The following is a 20,956-nucleotide window of genomic DNA, read 5'->3' on the forward strand; positions in this document are numbered from 1 at the left end:
GGAAAGTTTTTCAAAAATACAATACATAAAATTCAGAAAAAATGCATGAAATCTTTATTTGAATCGATAGTACAGTCCATATAATTTAAGGTTTGATGATTATTTCATGCAAATGTTGCCGTGACTGCGCCTCAAATGGTCCATTCGCTTAGTTCAATGTTGGCATGCTTTTCCCAACATTTCGGTCGGTATCTCATGAATTCAATGCTTCAATGTTGTCTATCAATGCGTCAATTGAAGCGGGCTTGTCTGTATAGACATGAGCTTTAACATAGCCCCACATAAAATAGTCTAAGGGCGTTAAATCGCACGCATCTAGGTGTCCAATTGAGCGGTCCCGAAAGTAAAATAAAATGTTCACCGAACTCGCCTCTCAACAAGTCCATTGTTACGCGTGCTGTGTGGCATGTGACACCGTCTTGCATTTTTGGCAAAATAAAGTTGGCCATCATCTCACGGTGGCGCTCACCATTCACAGTTGCATTACGATTCGCATCATCTTTGAAGAAGTACGGTCTCCGATGATGCCACCAGCCCATAAACCGCACCAAACTGTGAGTTTTTCTGAATGCATTTGTAGCTCTTGCGATGCGTCCGGATGATCTTCACTCCAAATTCGACTATTCTGCTTATTTACGTACCCATTGAGCCTAAAATGAGCTTCGTCGCTCAATGGAAGAAGTGCGCGATCAACTATCTTGAATAATAAAATTCAATAATTTGCTAGTGTTGTTAAATTACAGACCAAACTGAAGATGTTCGACAGTGAAACAAAACACGAAACATGCGTGAGCTGTTTAAACCAGAGTTGCCAAAATGACAATAGCTAAAAAATCACCCTTTATAACAACAACATTCTCACAATACTAAAAATTTTTACACATTATTAAAAATTAGTAAAAGAGTGATAAGTTCGGACGGGCCGAATCTTACATACCCTCCAACATGGATCGCATTTGTCGAGTTCATTTCCGGGTATCTCTTTTTAGGCAAAACAAGTAAAAAGGCTTTAAGTTCGGCCGGGCCGAACTTTGAATACGCACCAAATCGGGTATATATGTTAACCACCTTTCGACAAAATTCGGTGTAAAATGCTTACCTTATGACCCCATAACAGCTATATCGAAATATGTTCCGATTTCGACCAAATACTAATAAGTACAGGTCATTGTTCAATTGTGTATAACAAAATATTGGTCTTTTATCTTAAAAAAAACCGATCTGAACCATATACGACAAGGTTGTCAAAAAGCATAACATAAGTCATTGTTTCAAATTTCAGTGAAATCGGATTAAAAATGCGCCTTTTATGGCCGCAAGACTTAAAATCGAGATATCGGTCTATATGGCAGCTATATCCAAATCTGGACCGATTTGGGCCAAAATGCAGAAAAATGTCAAAGAACCCAACACAACTCACTGCCCCAAATTTTGGTGAAATCCAACAATAAATGGATTTTTTATGGCCCCAAAACTTTAAATTGAGAGATCGGTCTATATGGCAGCTATATCCAAATCTGGACGATCTGGGCCAAGAGGTGTGTCGAAGTGCCTAACACAACTCACTGTCCCAAATTTCAACAAAATTGGACAATAAATGTGGCTTCTATGGGCCTAAGACCCTAAATCGTTGGATCGGTCTATATGGGGGCTATACGAAGATATAGTCCGATATATCCCATCTTCGAACTTAACCTGCCTATGGAATCTGTGCAAAGTTTCAGCTGAATATTTCTATTTTTAAAGACAGTAGCGTGATTTCAACACACAGACGGACGGACATAGCTAGATCGTCTTAAATTTTTATGCTTATCAAGAATATATATTTTGTACTTTATAGGGTCGGAAATGGATATTTGGATGTGTTGCAAACGGAATGACAAAATGAATATACCCCCATCCTTCGATGGTGGGTATAAAAAGGATAAAATAAAAGAGTAGATATGCTACTGGGCATTTGTCAAGTTATTGAATGTTGCAGACCATACTAGAAGTCGTTGCGTAAAATTTCACCCGATTCGAATAAGAATTGTGCCCTTTAGGGGCTCAATAAGTAAAATAGGGAGAGCTGTATCAGGCTATAGACCGCTTCGGACTATATTTGACACGTATGTTGAAGGTCATGGGAGAAGCCGTTGTACAAAATGTCAGCCAAATCGGATAATAATTGCGCCCTCTATAGGCTTAAAAAGTCAAGGTCCCAAATCGGTCTATTGGTTTGAAATTACTTTTTCGCATAAAATTTTAAGCATACAAACTGAAAACATTAAGCAAATATAACTGTTAAATATTTTGATTAATTTTTACGAAGAACCATCTAAATTCTGCTGTAATGATGACACTTATATCTTCTTCGAATTTAATTAAAATCAGGTTATGGATCAATCGTACCAAAATTCATTCAAATCGGATAAGAATTGCGCCCTCTAGAGGCTCAAGAAGTCAAGACCCAAGATCGGTTTATATGGCAGCTATATCAGGTTATGGACCGATTTGAACCATACTTGGCATAGTTGTTGGTTATCATAACAAAACACGTCGTGCAAAATTTCATTCCAGTTGGATAAGAATTGCGCACTCCAGATCCTCAAGAAATCAAGACCCAAGATCGGTTGATATGGCAGCTACATCAGGTTATGGACCGATTTGAACCATACTTGGCATAGTTGTTGGATATCATAACAAAACACGTCGTGCAAAATTTCATTCAAATCGGATAAGAATTGCGCCCTCTAGAGGCTCAAGAAGTCAAGACCCAAGATCGGTTTATATGGCAGCTATATCAGGTTATGAACCGATTTGAACCATACTTGGCACAGTTGTTGGATATCATAACAAAATACGTCTTGCTAAATTTCATTCCAATCGGATAAGAATTGCGCACTCTAGAGGCTTAAGAAGTCAAGACCCAAGATCGGTTTATATGGCAGCTATATCAGGTTATGAACCGATTTGAACCATACTTGGCATAGTTGTTGGATATCATAGCAAAACATGTCGTGCAAAATTTCATTCAAATCGGATAAGAATTGCGCCCTCTAGAGGCTCAAGAAGTCAAGACCCAAGATCGGTTTATATGGCAGCTATATCAGGTTATGAACCGATTTGAACCATACTGCGTACAGTTGTTGGATATCATAACAAAACACGTCGTGCCAAAATTTATCCCAATCGGATAAGAATTGCGCACTCTAGAGGCTTAAGAAGTCAAGACCCAAGATCGGTTTATATGGCAGCTATACCAGGTTATGAACCGATTTGAACCATACTTCGCACAGTTGTTGGATATCATAGCAAAACATGTCGTGCAAAATTTCATTCAAATCGGATAAGAATTGCGCCCTCTAGAGGCTCAAGAAGTCAAGACCCAGGATCGGTTTATATGGCAGCTATTTCAGGTTATGAACCGATTTGAACCATACTTCGCACAGTTGTTGGATATCATTACAAAACACGTCGTGCCAAATTTCATTGCAATCGGATAAGAATTGCGCACTCTAGAGGCTCAAAAAGTCAAGACCCAAGATCGGTTTATATGGCAGCTATATCAAAACATGGACCGATATGGCCCATTTACAATATCAACCGACCTACACTAATAAGAAGTATTTGTGCAAAATTTCAGGCGGATAGCTTTACTCCTTCGGAAGTTAGCGTGCTTTCGACGGACGGACGGACGGACAGACGGACGGACATGGCTAGATCGACATAAAATGTCGCGACCATCAAGAATATATATATACTCTAGGGGTCTCAGACGAATATTTCGAGTAGTTACAAACAGAATGACGATATTAGTATACCCCCCATCTTATGGTGGTGGGTATAATAAGGTTCAAGCAATTAGGGGTAGTCCCACCCCCAAAAAGCCCCCCCAATGGGCATATTTGCCGATCATGGCTATGTAGGATTCAAATGAAAGATATTTGCAAGTAGATTGCGAATATGACATTAACATCTGTTTCTAATTATTTAGGTGCCGCTTTATCTTTTAAAAGTTCCTAAAATAGGTTTGTTGGCCTATTATGACAATGGGGGATCAAGTTATAGATATTTGTGCTCAAGTGGCAAATGGGGTGTGGCGCACGATCTTCCTATAGACGCTCCCCACCAGACGGCTTATCTATCATAAGAGGTTGTGCACCTTTATTGTGGTCATATACCTAACAATATACTGTGCGATTTAATTAATTTAGGGACAAAAATAACGTAGAGCGCCATGCCTCCAAAATTATGACGATTTGTTCGGTGTCATAGGCGGAGATGCAAACGTTAGTATCACTGTGGCTTTCACAGTAACAGCAGGGATATATCTCACATATCATTCAGTTCTTCCGATTCAAATTTTAGCTCAACAACAAGTGATCTTTATTTCCTAGGCCGCTGAGCAACACGTTTTTGACCAAAAGTATTCCATGGTTTAATTACTAAGAAGCGTCGCCACCAATAGTGTGGGAATAATCATCATCATCGTCAGGCGTTCAACGGTACAGGTGGTCATATACTCATCTGCGCAAATGTGTTTATTAAATATATAGACTGGCAAATTGGTTCCGTAGACCAGAAAATCGAGGAATTCGGAAGAAAAAAATATAGACTAACAAATAGAAATAAATTCCTCAATTGGTGTAAATATGGGTGCAGCAGAGCGGACCGGTCTCAGCTAGTCTATTAAAGGGTGATTTTTTTGAGGTTAGGATTTTCATGCATTAGTATTTGACAGATCACGTGGGATTTCAGACATGGTGTCAAAGAGAAAGATGCTCAGTATGTTTTGACATTTCATCATGAATAGACTTACTAACGAGCAACGCTTGCAAATCATTGAATTTTATTACCAAAATCAGTGTTCGGTTCGAAATGTGTTCAAATTTTGACAAATTTTGTTCAGCGATGAGGCTCATTTCTGGTTGAATGGCTACGTAAATAAGCAAAATTGCCGCATTTGGAGTGAAGAGCAACCAGAAGCCGTTCAAGAACTGCCCATGCATCCCGAAAAATGCACTGTTTGGTGTGGTTTGTACGCTGGTGGAATCATTGGACCGTATTTTTTCAAAGATGCTGTTGGACGCAACGTTACGGTGAATGAACACATTTCGAACCGAACACTGATTTTGGTAATAAAATTCAATGATTTGCAAGCGTTGCTCGTTAGTAAGTCTATTCATGATGAAATGTCAAAGCATACTGAGCATCTTTCTCTTTGACACCATGTCTGAAATCCCACGTGATCTGTCAAATACTAATGCATGAAAATCCTAACCTCAAAAAAATCACCCTTTATATAACAAGTAAAAGTGGGCTAAGTTCTGCCGAGCGGAGTCTGGGGAACCCACCACCATGGACTCTGCTAAAAATGTATACAAAATAAATTTTGTTGTAGGGCATAATATTATTCTACTTTTTAAACTTCAGTCAACCCAGCAAAAATTAAAGCTTCTTCGAACCGAATACGGATGATAGAGAGACCGGTTTACATGGGAGCTACATCAAGTTACAGACTGATTTGGACCATATTTGGCATAGTTGTTGGAAGTCATAACAAAACACTACATGCAAATTTCAGCCAAATCGGGAAAAAAAACTGCGGCTAGTAGGGGCTCAAGAAGTAAAATCGTGAGATCGGTTTATATGGGAGCTATATCAGGTTATAAACTGATTTGAACTGTACTTGGCGCACTCGTTGAAGGTCATAAAAGAACACTACCTGCAAAATTTGTTTGTAAGGACTCAAGAAGTAAAATCGGGAGACCGGTATATATGGGAGCTATATCAGGTTATAAACTGATTTGGACCGTACTTGTTGGAGGTAACAGAGCAGAACAGCCAAATCGGACAAAAATTGTGGCTTCCAGGGTCTCAAGAAGTCAAATCGGGAGATCGGTTTGTATGGGAGCTATATCTGGTTATAGACCGATTTGGACCACACTTAGCACAGTAGTTGGAAATCATAACAGAACATGTGCAAGTTGTTAGCCAAATCGGACAAAAAATGCGACTTCCAGGGGCTCCAGAAGTCAAATCTGGAGATCGGTTTATGTGGGAGCTATATCCAAATCTGAACCCATATGGCCCATTTGCAATCCCCAACGACCTACGTTGATATTGAGAATCTGTGCAAAATTTCAAGCTGCTAGCTTTACGCGTTCGATCGCTATCGTGATTTCGATAGACGGACGGACGGACATGGCTAGATCGACTCAGAACTTCGAGACGATCAAGATTGTATACACTTTATGGGGTCTTAGAAAAATATTTCGAGGTGTTACAAACGGAAGGACTAGATTAGTATACCCCCATCCTATAGTGGTGGGTAGAAAAATTAAGTTGTTGGGCTTTGTTTGCTTATTTGTTGTTACTTTGTTTGTCTGTTCCGTATGGACTCCAAAATGGCTGAATCGATCGTCATTAAATTTTCGCAGATGATAGAGTTTGCGCCTCGGGTGTTAATAGGGTACTTAATTTTTTGATATACTCCCCCATATACCCATTTTCAAAAACGCCAGATCTCGAATATGAGTGCATCGATTTAAGCGAAATTTTCTATGCCACCCTATGGTAACACAAAAGCTCGAGGTTGGTATACAATTTTGGGGTCAAATAACCTGGAGGGACAACCCATCTCAAAAAACCAACTTCAACGGACATGTTTACCGATTGGAACAATATGCGTATCAAATGAGAGGTGTTTCAGAGAAGAGTACGTACTTGGCATAAAAATGTCACCTTAAGTGTCGCGGGGGTTCCCCACCCCCAAAAACATCACCCAACAGTACACTTTTACCGCTTTGGGCAATATGGGAATAAATGAAAGGTATTTAAAAGTAGAGTACAAATCGGACATACAAATTTGTTCCTTGGTGTCTGAGGGGCCTCCTCATCCCGTAAAACCCCCAAGAAGGACATATAAAACGATTGAGACAATATGTATATCAAATGATAGCTAGTAGAGTAAAAAGATGATATAAAAATCTATTTCTTGGTGTCTGAGGCGTCCTCCCACATTCAAAACCCCCAGCAGGCCATATTTACCAATTGGGACAATATGGATACCAAATAGAAGGTGTTTTGAAGTTGAGTACTCATCTGTTATAAGAATTTGGTCCAAGGTGAATACGGGGCCTCCCCAACCTAAAAAACGGACATGAATGTCCAACGTCACAAAATGGGTATCAAATGAAAGGTCTTTGGGAGTAGACTACGAATCGGGTATACACATTTGGGGTCAGAGTCTGGGACCGGCCCACCCACTAAATAAACCTCAACAGAACGTGTAGTTCGAGCGGGATATATTGTGAATTAAAAGAAAATTCTATGTCTGTAGAGTTGGAGACTTATGTTGTTATAAGGACTCAAATAAATTGTCTTTTGGGTCTTAGCGTCGGGTAGAGCCAACGCGGTATAATTGAGACGACTATAGGAAACCTGGAAGGAAGGGAAGAGGTTTCCGATCGGATACCTGAGATGAACATTGAAGCCGAGTGCGACGCACTGCTACCATCGCCACAGTCTTGGATTGACGGAACCCTAGTATTGCCATCTGGAAGATCGTGTTACACGGAGGGATCAAAGCTAGAGGAGAGAGTGGGCCTGGGGGTTTACATTGAGAACCCAGGGACCGAGATCTGTTTTAGACTGCCTGACCATAATACGGTCCTGCAGGCGGAGATGCGGGCGATGACGGAATGCGTGAAGTGGTGTGGTGCTAACGCGAGGACGTCGAGTGTGAACATCTTTAACGACAGTAAAATTGCCACAAGGGCAATAACAACCTGGACGGTAAGGTCACGACCACGTCTTGCAGTGTAAGAAAAGGATTAATGCCTTCTCTGAGGATGTAAGGTGAAAATGGAAACGGATTAGGGGAAATGAGAGGTCAGACGATTGGGCGGTGAAGGCCAGACGACGGCCGTCAATAAACTTGGTTAACCCAAGGCCTTTCGGTTCGACGCAGTCCGGGTTAAGGGAGTGAGCGACGAAGGCGCATGCAACATTGTGGAACAGCGAAACGGTCGGTAGGACGGCGAAAATCCTATGGAGGGATCCAGATCGTGAGAAGACGAGGCTGTTACTGAAAGGTAGCAAGAAGGAGGTCAGTATAGCTATTGGTATCATAACGGGACACATAGGACTACGAGCTCACTTATGTAAAATTGGTGCGGCAAGTGATAGCATGTGTAGGGCATGCGGGGAATATGATGAGACGTTGGAGCATTTCCATTGTCATTGTTCGGCACTTAGGTGGAGACACAATACCAGACATTAACCAACTTAGGGGAGTGGTATTAAAAACAATTAAGGATTTTGTATGTAGCACGGAATTCTTAATTTAAAATTTTCTTTTTAGAGGTTACTTAATCGTTTTTAGAGCGCACAACAAGCCGATTACTGGCTTAGGTGTATATCCATAGTGGCATGGAGCGGATTAATATCTGCACCCTCTTTTCAACCTAACCTAACCTAAGGGCTCAAGAAGTCAAATCGAGAAATCGGCTAGTTTTACGCGTTCGACCGCTATTGTGATTTCGGCAGACGAGCGGACATAGCTAAATCCATTCAGATTGTCGAGACGATCAAAAATATATATACTTTGTGGGGTCTTGGTCAACATTTCGAGGTGTTACAAACGCAATGACTAGCTTAGTATACACCCATCCTATGTTGGTGGGTATAAAAGGAGGTCACTTATCATTGAGCTTAAACTTGAATCGGACAACACTCATTGGAAAGGGAGAAGTTTGCCCCTGTTCCATGAAGGATTTTTTTTTTATTTTTATACCCACCACCATTGAAAGGGGGTATACTAATTTTGTCATTTCGTTTGGAACAAATCGAAATATTGATTTGAGACCCAACATAGAATATATATTCTTGATCGTCTTGAAATTCTTAGTCGATTTAGCCATGTCCGTCCGCCTGTCAAAAACACGCTAACTTTCAAAGGAATAAAGATAGGTGCTTGAAATTTTGCATAAATACTTTTCATTACTGCAGGTCAGGATTGGGATTGTAAAGGGCCAACTCGGCCATGTTTTGGTATAGCTGCCATATAAACGATCACATATCGGATCTTGACTTCTTGACCCTCGATAGGGCCCAATTCTTATCCGATTTGGCTGAAATTTTGTGTCAGGTGTTTTGTTATGACTTCGTACAACTCTGCCAAGTATGGTTCAAATCGATGCATAACCTGATATAGCTCCCATATATACCGATCTCGGATCTTGACGTCTTCAGCCACTAGAGGGTGCAATTCTTTTCCGATGTTTCTGAGAATTCGAACGATGTATTTTGTTCTAACTTCTAACAACTGCGCCAGGTATGCTTTAAATTGGTTCATAACCTGATATAGCTCCCATATAAACCGAGTTCGTATCTTGACTTCTTGAGCCGCTAGAGGGCGCAATTATTATCCGATGTGGCTGACATTTTGCGCTGAGTATGATCTAAATCGGTTTATAACCTGATATAGCTCCCATATAAACCGATTTCGGAGTTTGGCTTCTTGAGCTATTAGAGGGCGCAATTATTATCTGATTTGGCAGAAAATTTGCATGAAGCGTTTTAGTTTAACCATCAACAACTTTGCCAAGTATGGTTCAAATCGGTTCATAACCTGATGTAACTGCTATATAAACCGATTTTGGATCTTTACTTCTTGAGCCGCTAGAGGGCGCAATTTTTATCTGATTTGGCTGAAATTTTGCATAAAGTGTTTTGATAGGACCATCAAAAACTGTGAAGAGTATGGCTTAAATCGGTTCATAACCTGATATAGCTCCCATAAAAACCGATCTCGTATCTTGATTTTCTTGAGCCGCTAGAGGGTGCAATCAATAGCCGATTTGGCTTAAATCATGAATGAAGTGTTTTAATTTGACCATCAACAACGGTGGCGAGTATGATCTAAATGGGTTTATAACCTGATATAGGTCCAATATAAACGGATCTCCTGATTATACTTATTGGGCCTCTAGAGGGTGTAATTCTTAGCCGATTTGGCTGAAATTTTGTACAACAATCTTCAAGGGTCTGAATCGGTCCATAGCCTGATATAAAGAGATCTCCCAATTTTATTTATTGAGTCATCATAGGGCGCAATTTTTCTTATTCGATTTGGATGAAATTTTGCACTATGAATTCCACTTTGCTCTCAAATAGCAAAACCAAGTATGGTCCCAAACGGTTCATAACTTCCCATAGCAATTCTCATCCATTATTCTTTGTTTGTCTTTAGAAAGATATCGGCCAAAGTGGTTGACAAATGCGATCCATTGTGGAGGGTTTATAAGATTCGACCCGACTGAACTTAGCACGCTATTGCTTGTTATACCCACCACCGAAGGATGGGGGTATATTCATTTTGTCATTCCGTTTGCAACACATCGAAATATCCATTTCCGACCCTATAAAGTATATATATTCTTGATCAGCGTAAAAATCTAAGACGATCTAGACATGTCCGTCCGTCTGTCTGTTGAAATCACGCTACAGTCTTTAAAAATTGAGATATTGAGCTGAAACTTTGCACAGAATCTTTTTTTGTCCATAAACAGGTTAAGTTCGAAGATGGGCTATATCGGACTATATCTTGATATAGCCCCCATATAGACCGATCCGCCGATTTAGGGTCTTAGGCCCATAAAAAAAAACATTTATTATCCGATTTTACTGAAATTTTGGACAGTGAGTTGTGTTAGGCCCTTCGACATCCTTTGTCAATTTGGCTCAGAACGGTCTAGATTTGGATATAGCTGCCATATAGATCGATCCGCCGATTTAGGGTCTTAGGCCCATAAAAACCACATTTTTATCCGATTTTGCTGAAATTCGGGACAGTGAATTGTGTTAGGCTCTTCGACATCCTTTGTCAATTTGGCTCAGATCGGTCCAGATTTGGATATAGCTGCCATATAGACCGATCCTACAATTTAGGGTCTAAGGCCCATAAAAGCCACATTTATTATCCGATTTCGCTGAAATTTGGGACAGTGAGTTGTGTTAGGCCCTTCGACATTCTTCGTCAATTTGGCTCGGATCGGTTCAGATTTGGATATAGCTGCCATATAGACCGATAATCCGATTTAGGGTCTTAGGCCTACAAAAGCCACATTTATTATGCGATTTTGCTGAAATTCGGGACAGTGAGTTGTGTTAGGCCCTTCGACATCCTTTGTCAATTTGGCTCAGATCGGTCTAGATTTGGATATAGCCCCCATATAGACCGATCCGCCGATTTAGGGTCTTAGGCCCATAAAAGCCACATTTATTATCCGATTTCGCTGAAATTTGGGACAGTGAGTTGTGTTAGGTCCTTCGACATCCTTCGTCAATTTGGTTCAGATCGTTTCAGATTTGGATATAGCTGCCATATAGACCGAACCTCCGATTTAGGGTCTTAGGCCTACAAAAGCCACATTTATTATCCGATTTTGCTGAAATTCGGGACAGTGAATTGGGTTAAGACCATCGAAATCCTTCGCCAATTTGGCCCAGATCGGTCCAGATTTGGATATAGCTGCCATATAGACCGATATCTAGGTTTTAGGTTTTGGGGCCATAAAAGACGCATTTATTGTCCGATGTCGCTGAAATTTCAGACAGTGAGTTAAGTTAGGCTCTTCGACGTCCTTCTTCAATTTTGCTCGGATTGGTCCAGATTTGAATATAGCTGGCATATAGACCGATCTCTCAATTTAAGGTTTTGGGCCCATAAAAGAGGCATTCATTGTCCGATTTCACTGAAATTTGACACAGTGACTTATGATAGGCTTTCGACACCCGTGTCGAATATGGTTCAGATCGGTTTATTTTTAGATATAGCTACTGTACTTATTAGTATTTGGTCCAAATCGGTCCAATAACTGATATGGGGCATAAGGTATGAAAGTTTCACCGAATTTTGATGAAAGGTGGTTTATATATATATACCCGAGGTGGTGGGTATCCAAAGTTCGGCCCGGTCGAACTTAACGCATTTTTACTTGTTGTTTATGTTGTAGTTTAAGTTTAATTTTCCACCATATATAACAGTTCATCGTTCCCTCGAAATTTTATGAATTTAAGACTTACTTGCCACCCAAGTCTTTTACTCTCTCTCTCTCTCTCTCTATACAAATATATATATCGCTCTTGTCTTAACATACATACCTTTTCATCCAACATTAGACGCGTTTTCACCTTCGTCTTGACATTCAATTCCATGATGGCCTGTAAATTTTGAAAATTCTTTATGTAGCCTTTTTGATAACAATCTTCTATAAGCCAAACAACATGATGACATCAACTTACATTGTTCTCTTTGTACAGAACATTAGGTCCTGTCGACGACCAGCTGCCATTGAATGGACGCGATATCAGCTTACCCTGTAGTATATCATCCAAATGGATACCATTCGAAGGACCCGAATCACTCTCCTCATTGTTTGAGGAATCACTGGAGCCGCTTACAATGAAATAGATTGCAGTACCCAAGAGGCCCAAAAGGACTATTGCACCCCCAATCAGCAGCAATGTGCGAACTTTGCGCAATTTCTGTGGCGAGTACTCACGGCTCTGGGGAGAAAAAAAGAGGAAAAAATTATGCAAACATTTTGTCAAGTGATTGTAGAGGATCATTGAAGAAAATTGAAAATTGTTCTGAATGTTGGTTGGGTGAGGATAAAAATACCCCTTATACCAGCTATAAGGACTTTCGGGGAGTTGTTGCGAACATTTGCCATTGGTAGTATACATAAATTTAAAATTAAAAAAAAAGTCATTTTTAATTAAAGAATTAATGTAATTTAAAAATGCTCAGTTTGTAAAGTTTAAATTAATTAAATTCAACTTAATGGATGGATTGTAACCATAAAGCTGCTTAAATCCCTTTTATTTACACCCATCTTGTATAAAAAAAAAAAACAGTTTAATTTTAATAACTTCAAATTGTATAGAGCTTACGCTTAAGGGCAAATAAAATAAATAAATACTGTAATAAAAAAAAAAACCTACACTCACATTGTGGGAATGTTGTTTTTTTCAATATTAAGTTGCATAAAAAAATGTGTCACACATATATCATAGCCTCATTGAAGATTGCACGATTTTCCACAAATTCGCTTCGTATTGAAGAGCCATTTTTTGGATTTAACAACGAACTAAATCGTCATACGTAGAAAACTTGTACTGTGCATGGAAAAAGTGCCTCCACTCGGCGCTACCAATAAACGGGGAATTTTTGTAATCTCAATTAAACCCACTTCACCTAGATTGGCTTTTATAGTCATTGCCTCTTAGCCATTCATATATGGATATGGCGATGGTGATATTGTTGAATGTACAATACTTGTTGTTGTAAATACCAATAGCAGTAACCTGGTCAATAGCTCAGTGGTTTATTCCCGTTATATATGTACATATATACACAGAAATTCCTATGGCAACAAAAGCCCAAGTAATTACATAAAATTCACAACTTTATCATATCCTATGGTCAGCAAGCGAGTATGCTCATGGCAAATCACATAACAGTCAAAGGAATAGGGTTGCCAACGAAACAAAAAACAAAAAAGAAAGAAATTCATATACAATATATTGGGATGCCCAAAAAGTAATTGCGGATTTTTCATATGGTCGGCGTTGACACATTTTTTCACAGCTTGTGACTCTGTAATTGCATTCTTTCTTCTGTCAGTTATCAGCTGTTACTCTTAGCTCGCTTTAGAAAAAAAGTGTAAAAAAAGTATGGCCACTATTGCCATAAAAGTGCAAATTAGATAAAGGATATATATGGAAGCTATATCTAAGTCTGGAGAAATTTTAATGAAATGAACGAACGTCAAATCAAACACCTCGTGCAAAATTTTCCAAAGATCGCACTAAAATTGTGACTGCTACAGCCCTAATAGGCCATATCGGATGAAAAATATATAAAGGGGAAATATATCTTATACTGGACCGATTTTAAAAAAATTTTGAACAGATAGGACACAAACTTTGTCTGCTACATCCATAATAGGCCACATCGGATGAAATATATATGTGAAAGGTATATCTAAAACTAGACCGATTTTGATGAAATTTTGCGAACAAGTTGAAACGTTGAATCAAACACCTCATGCTAAATTTTGAAAAGTAATTTTTAGCCGATCGGTATACTTAACAATGGGTCTAACTCGTCTTCGATTATATAGTTCAACAATATGAGACAATATTCATTATTAATAGTTCAAGTATAAGTTGTAATTATTAAATGTTATATATATAACTAGCATCTCGGTGGTCCGCTTCGATTTTGTTACACCCTTTTTAGTGTAGGACTTCCAAAAACCTAGATAGTCGTCACAGTTTATAAGATTATGAAGTTTTGTAATAATTGCATATTACATATTGCATATTAACACTTCAGTAATCTGTTCCCTTCTGTAAATACAGTACCAAATAGCACCAAGAATAACAATGCATTGGAAAAATCATTATTTCATTATTTCACTCGTCTTCGATTATATAGTTCAACAATATGAGACATTATCACAGCAATATTCATTATTAATAGTTCAAGTATAAGTTGTAATTATTAAATGTTATATATATAACTAGCATCTCGGTGGTCCGCTTCGATTTTGTTACACCCTTTTTAGTGTAGGACTTCCAAAAACCTAGATAGTCGTCACAGTTTATAAGATTATGAAGTTTTGTAATAATTGCATATTACATATTGCATATTAACACTTCAGTAATCTGTCCCCTTCTGTAAATACAGTACCAAATAGCACCAAGAATAACAATGTATTGGAAAAATCATTATTTCACCCAATAGATATTGTCAGGTTATAAATGAATTCCAATATTGAGTGATTTAGAGCAATTCGTAAAGGAAGTACCACTTTATATGTTTTAGTACCTAAATGTACGAATTTGCAAAAAAAAAAAAATCGTACAAAAGGTTTAGCGGTATCCCAATTTGAGAGCTTAAAATCCCTCTGCAAAGAAAGTACCATTTTGTATGTTCTAGTACCTAAACACGAGTTCAAAACAAATCTTCTTACCGCCCAATATTAACTATCAATGTGTAACCGTATCCTAATTTTCAGTGCTCTAGCTCAATTCGTTAAGAATGTACCATTTTGTACATTTTAGTACCTTAAAGTACGATTTCAAATAATCTTGTGGTCACCTAAAATTTATAGTGAAGCTTTACATGTATCCCAATTTTGAGAGCTTTAGCTCACTCCGTTAAGAAAGTACCATTTTATGCAATTGAGTACCTAAATATGCGAATAGAACAATATCTTCTTGTTGCCAAATATACTATTTCAAGGTTGCAATAACACAACACTTAGTACGTTTTCTTCCACATGTCGTATGTTTGACAAGACTGCGATAATGTTTGTCAGATTGATTAATTTTAACAGTCCCCGTTCGCTGTAGGCGAAGATAAGTTATTTCGTACTATTTTGCACTTTTTGATACCAAAATGTTGGAATTTTGAATGGATCATTTAGTCACCCAACACATATTACCTTCTTGTATCTACATGCCAAATTTCAGATCTCCTGCTCCATCTGTGAAAAAAATACCAAATGGTGCCAATTTTGGTACCAAAATGTGCGAATGGTGAATAGATCATTTAGCCACCCAAAATTTCAAAACTGTAGCTCCATCTGAACAGAAAATACCAAATGGTACCAAAATGTACGAATTTTGTTTAAATCATTTAGTCATCCATCATCTACTTCTTAGTTGCACATACATGCCAAATTTCAGACCTTAACCTCCATCTATAAAGAATGTTTCAAATAGTACCAATTTTGGTACCAAAATGTTCGAATTGTGAAAAAAATCATTTAGTCGCGCATCATATTTTTCTACATTTTATCTACCTCTAGATTATAGTCACCTATCATATTATTCTTAGCTTCATTTGCAAAGAAAGTACCAAATGGTACCAAATTTGGTATGAATTTTTGAATAGAGCATCCATCATATATATCCTAGTTGTGCCCACATGCCAAATTTCAGAGCTCTAGCTCCATCTGTAAAGAAAGTATTAAATGGTAGCAATTGCGGTACTAAATGTACGTTTTCTCCCATTACCAGTACTTATTTTCCATTTCTACGTTTACCCTCCTCCTTTTGCATCAGATGTCTTTAAAGTAAAATTTCAAAATTCTTCCATTATCTATCTGCCCTGTACAAAGATCAGCCATTTCATACCATTTTGGTACATTCTTTAATACCAAAATGTACAAATTTCCAAAAAAACTCTTACGGTCACCCAACTAAGGTTACAATGTACCAAAGTTCCAAAAATGCAGGGCTCTAGTTCAATTTACAAAGAAAGTACCAAATAGTACTAATTGTGGTACTAAACGTACTATTTCTCCCACTTTCGGTATGATTGTTCCAAATTTTTATACCCACCACCGAAGGATGGGGGTATATTCATTTTGTCATTCCGTTTGCAACACATCGAAATATCCATTTCCGACCCTATAAAGTATATATATTCTTGATCAGCGTAAAAATCTAAGACGATCTAGACATGTCCGTCCGTCTGTCCGTCTGTCTATTGAAATCACGCTACAGTCTTTAAAAATAGAGATATTGAGCTGAAATTTCGCACAGATTCTTTTTTTGTCTATAAGCAGGTTAAGTTCGAAGATGGGCTATATCGGACTATATCTTGATATAGGCGCCATATAGACCGATCCGCCGATTTAGGGTCTTAGCCCCATAAAAGCCACATTTATTATCCGATTTTGTTGAAATTTGGGGCAGTGAGTTGTGTTGGGCCCTTCGACATCCTTCGTCAATTTGGCTCAGATCGGTCCAGATTTGGATATAGCTGCCATATAGACCGATCCTCCGATTTAGGGTCTAAGGCCCATAAAAGCCACATTTATTATCCGATTTTGCTGAAATTTGGGACAGTGAGTTGTCTTAGGCCCTTCGAGTTCCTTCGTTAAATTGGCCCAGATCGGTTCAGATTTGGATATAGCTGCCATATAGACCGATCCTCCGGTTAAGGGTCTTAGGCCCACAAAAGCCACATTTATTATCCGATTTTGATGAAATTCGGTACAGTGAATTGTGTAGGGCCCGTCGACATCCTTCGTTAATTTGGCTCTGATCGGTTCAGATTTGGATATAGCTGCCATATAGATGGATCCTCCGATTTATGGTGTAAGACCCATAAAAGGCACATTCATTATCCGATTTTGCTGAAATTTGGGACAGTGAGTTGTGTTAGGCCCTTTGACATATTTCTTCAATTTGGTCCAGATCGCTTCAGATTTAGATATAGCTGCCATATAGACCGATTTCTTGATTTATGGTTTTGGGCCCATAAAATGCTCATTTATTGTCCGATGTCGCCGAAATTTGGAACAGTGAGTTAAGTTAAGCCCCTTGACATACTTCTGCAATATCGCACAGATCGGTCCAGGTTTGGATATAGCTGCCATATAGACCGATATCTAGGTTTTAGGTTTTGGGGCCATAAAATACGCATTTATTGTCCGATGTCGCTGAAATTTGGCACAGTGAGTTTGGTTAGGCTCTTAGACGTCCTTCTTAAATTTTGCCCAGATCAGTCCAGATTTGAATATAGCTGCCATATAGACCGATCTCTGGATTTAAGGTTTAGGGCCCATAAAAGAGTCTTTTATTGTCCGATTTCGCCGAAATTTGGGACAGTGCTTTGTGTTAGGCTTTTCGACATGTTTATGCAACTTGGCCCAAATCGTTTCAGACTTGGATATAGCTGTCATGTAGACCAATATCTCGATTTAAAGTCTTGGCCCCATAAAAGGCGCATTTATAATCCGATTTCACTGAAATTTGACACAGCGACTTATGTTCGGCTCTTCGATATCCGTGTCGTACATAGATCGGTATGAGGTATATGAGTGTATGGTATGAAATTTTCACCGAATTTTGATGAAAGGTGGTTTACATATATACCCGAGGTGGTGGGTATCCAAAGTTCGGCCCGGCCGAACTTAACGCCTTTTTACTTATTTTAATTCGTACATTTAGGCACTAAAACATTCAAAATGTTCTTTCTTTACGGATAAGGCTAAAGCTAATAAAAGTGCAATACAGTTACGCCTATATATGGGAGCTATATCCAAATCTGAACCGATCTTTTTAATTTAATTCTATGCTGATCGACATACTTGTCAATGGGTCTATCTCTCTTCCTTCTGGGTGTTACAAACAAATGCACAAAGTTATAATACCCTGTACCACAGTGGTGGTGTAGGGTATAAAAATATTTAACTATAAATTTTCTTAAATCACTTTTGTGAAATTTCTTCTTATTTCTTATGGCAACCCTACTGTCTAACCAACAATCATAGTATCACAATGGAATTCATTGCAATTTGGTTTGTTACGAGCAACCGGCTACAGTTCTCCTCGACACTGGCTTAATAATTGTTATGTGCCGTTATGCGTGCGGTGTTGCACTATCTACAATTATGCAATTAACGCACACTCCCACACACACACACACCCAGCAATCTGACCAATATTGCAGCATTTCGAATGTAGGCAAAGTGTGGCCAAAAATGCCCGAAAGTAAAAAGATTACTTTCCATAGGCATACATGACTGAATATCCGGTAAAGTGGTGGCCACCACATGAAATAAAAAAAAAAAATACCAAACACCAACGTTAACACAAACTTCATCACACTCATCGTCACCATGATTGTTGCCTACAATAAGCCACATCAAATTTTGGCGACAATTAAATATTTAACAATTGTGGTCATCAGTGTGGGGCATCGCTGTCATTGTAGCTAGACCACGGAATTTTAGACGCAATAATACTATATGTAAAAATAAGTAAAAGCGTGCTAAGTTGGGCCGGGTCGAATCTTGGGAACCCACCACCATGGATTCCGCTAAAAATTTATGCAAAAATAAATTTAGTTGAAGGGTATAATTTTATTCTACATACGAAACTTCTGTAAGACCAGCAAAAATTAAAGGGTCTAGGAAACGAACAAGGATGATCGGGAGACCGATTTACATGGGAGCTATATCAGGTTGTAGACTGAATTGGGCGATATTTGGAACAGTTGTTGGAAATCGAAACCGAACACCGCATGTCAAATTTCAGCAAAATGGGACAAACATTGCGGCTTGCAAGAGCTCAAGAAGTCAAAACGGGACATTGGTTTAAATGCGAGCAATATCAGGTTAAAGACCGATTTGGACCGTACTAGGCACAGTTATTGGAAGTCATAACAAAACACTACGTGCTCTATTTGAGCCAAATCGGACAAAAATTGCGGCTTCCAGAGGCTCAAGAAGTCAAATTGGTTTATATCGGAGCTATATCCAAATCTGAACCGATATGGCCTATTTGCTTTCCCCAATGACCTATATCGATATTAATTAACTGTGCAAAATTTCAAGCGGCTAGTTTTAGGCGTTCGACCGCTATCGTGATTTCGTCAGGCGGACGGACTGACGGACATGGCAAGATGGACATAAAATGTCATGACGATCAAGAATATATATATATATTTAATGGGGTCTTAGACGAATATTTCGAGGTGTTAAAGCCGCTTGAAATTTTGCACAAATACTTGTTATTAGTGCGGGTCAGATGAGATTGTAAATGGGCTATATCGGGCCATGTTTGCTGTAGCTGCCATATTAACCGATCGGGAATATGATGATTGAATTCGGTTCACTACCTGATATAGCTGTCATATAAACCGACGTATCAAATATAGTCCGATAGTCGGACCATAATCGAACTGAATGTTGGAGACCATACTAGAAGTCGTTGTGAAAAAAAAAAAAGAAAATAGCATAGTAATTTTTATACCCACCACCGAAGGATGGGGGTATATTCATTTTGTCATTCCGTTTGAAACACATCGAAATATCCATTTCCGACCCTATAAAGTATATATATTCTTGATCAGCGTAAAAATCTAAGACGATCTAGACATGTCCGTCCGTCTGTCCGTCTGTCCGTCTGTCCATCTGTCTGTTGAAATCACGCAACAGTCTTTAAAAATTGAGATATTGAGCTGAAATTTTGCACAGATGCTTTTTTTGTCCATAAGCAGATTAAGTTCGAAGATGGGCTATATCGGACTATATCTTGATATAGCCCCCATATAGACCGATCCGCCGATTTAGGGTCTTAGGCCCATAAAAGCCACATTTATTATCCGATTTTGCTGAAATTTGGGACAGTGAGTTGTGTTAGGCCCTTCGACATCCTCCGTGAATTTGGCTCAGATCGGTCCAAATTTGGATATAGCTGCCATATAGACCGATATGCCAATTTAGGGTCTTAGGCCCATAAAAGCCATATTTATTATCCGATCTTGCTGAAATTTGGGACAGTGAGTTGTGTTATGCCTTTCGACATCTTTCGCCAATTTGGCCCAGATCGGTTCAGATTTGGATATAGCTGTCATATAGACCGATTTCTTGATTTATGGTTTTGGGCCCATAAAATGCTTATATATTATCCGATGTCGCCAAAATTTGGGACAGTGAGTTAAGTTAAACCCCTTGACATACTTCTGCAATATCGCACAGATCGGTTCAGATTTGGATATAGCTGCCATATTGACCGATATATACGTTTTAGGTTTTGGGGCCATAAAAGACGCATTTATTGTCCGATGTCGCTGAAATTTGAGACAGTGTTTGGTTAGGCTCTTCGAAGTCCTTCTTCAATTCCAGATCGGTCAAGATTTGAATATAGCTGCCATATAAACCGATATCGCGATTTAAGGTCTTGGCCCCATAATAGGCGCATTTATAATCCGATTTCACTGAAATTTAACACAGTGACTTATGTTAGGCTTTTCGACATCCGTGTCGTATATGGTTCAGATCGGTTTATTTTTAGATATAGCTAGTGTACTTTAAGTATTTGGTCCAAATCGGAACATATTTTGATATAACTGATATGGGACATAAGGTATGAAATTTCC

General features: G+C 38.8%; 1 protein-coding gene across 4 annotated transcripts in view; it reads right to left on the reverse strand.

Annotated features, from left to right (window-relative positions):
• LOC106093809 (venom dipeptidyl peptidase 4) overlaps nt 1–20,956 on the reverse strand; it is a 638,446-nt gene that overhangs the window by 6,334 nt on the left and 611,156 nt on the right. For 3 of the 4 annotated variants that reach the window (XM_059360848.1, XM_059360850.1, XM_013260969.2), the window contains 2 exons: nt 12,292–12,555; nt 12,151–12,228 (listed from right to left, as the gene is read on the reverse strand). In XM_059360848.1, the coding sequence (XP_059216831.1) occupies nt 12,151–12,228; nt 12,292–12,555 (342 nt within the window). The remainder of the gene's footprint in view (nt 1–12,150; nt 12,229–12,291; nt 12,556–20,956) is intronic. The other variant, XM_059360849.1, reaches the window with a different exon arrangement.

This window comes from Stomoxys calcitrans, chromosome 1, assembly GCF_963082655.1.
Source record: "Stomoxys calcitrans chromosome 1, idStoCalc2.1, whole genome shotgun sequence".
In the NCBI taxonomy this organism is placed as follows: Eukaryota; Metazoa; Arthropoda; class Insecta; order Diptera; family Muscidae; genus Stomoxys; species Stomoxys calcitrans.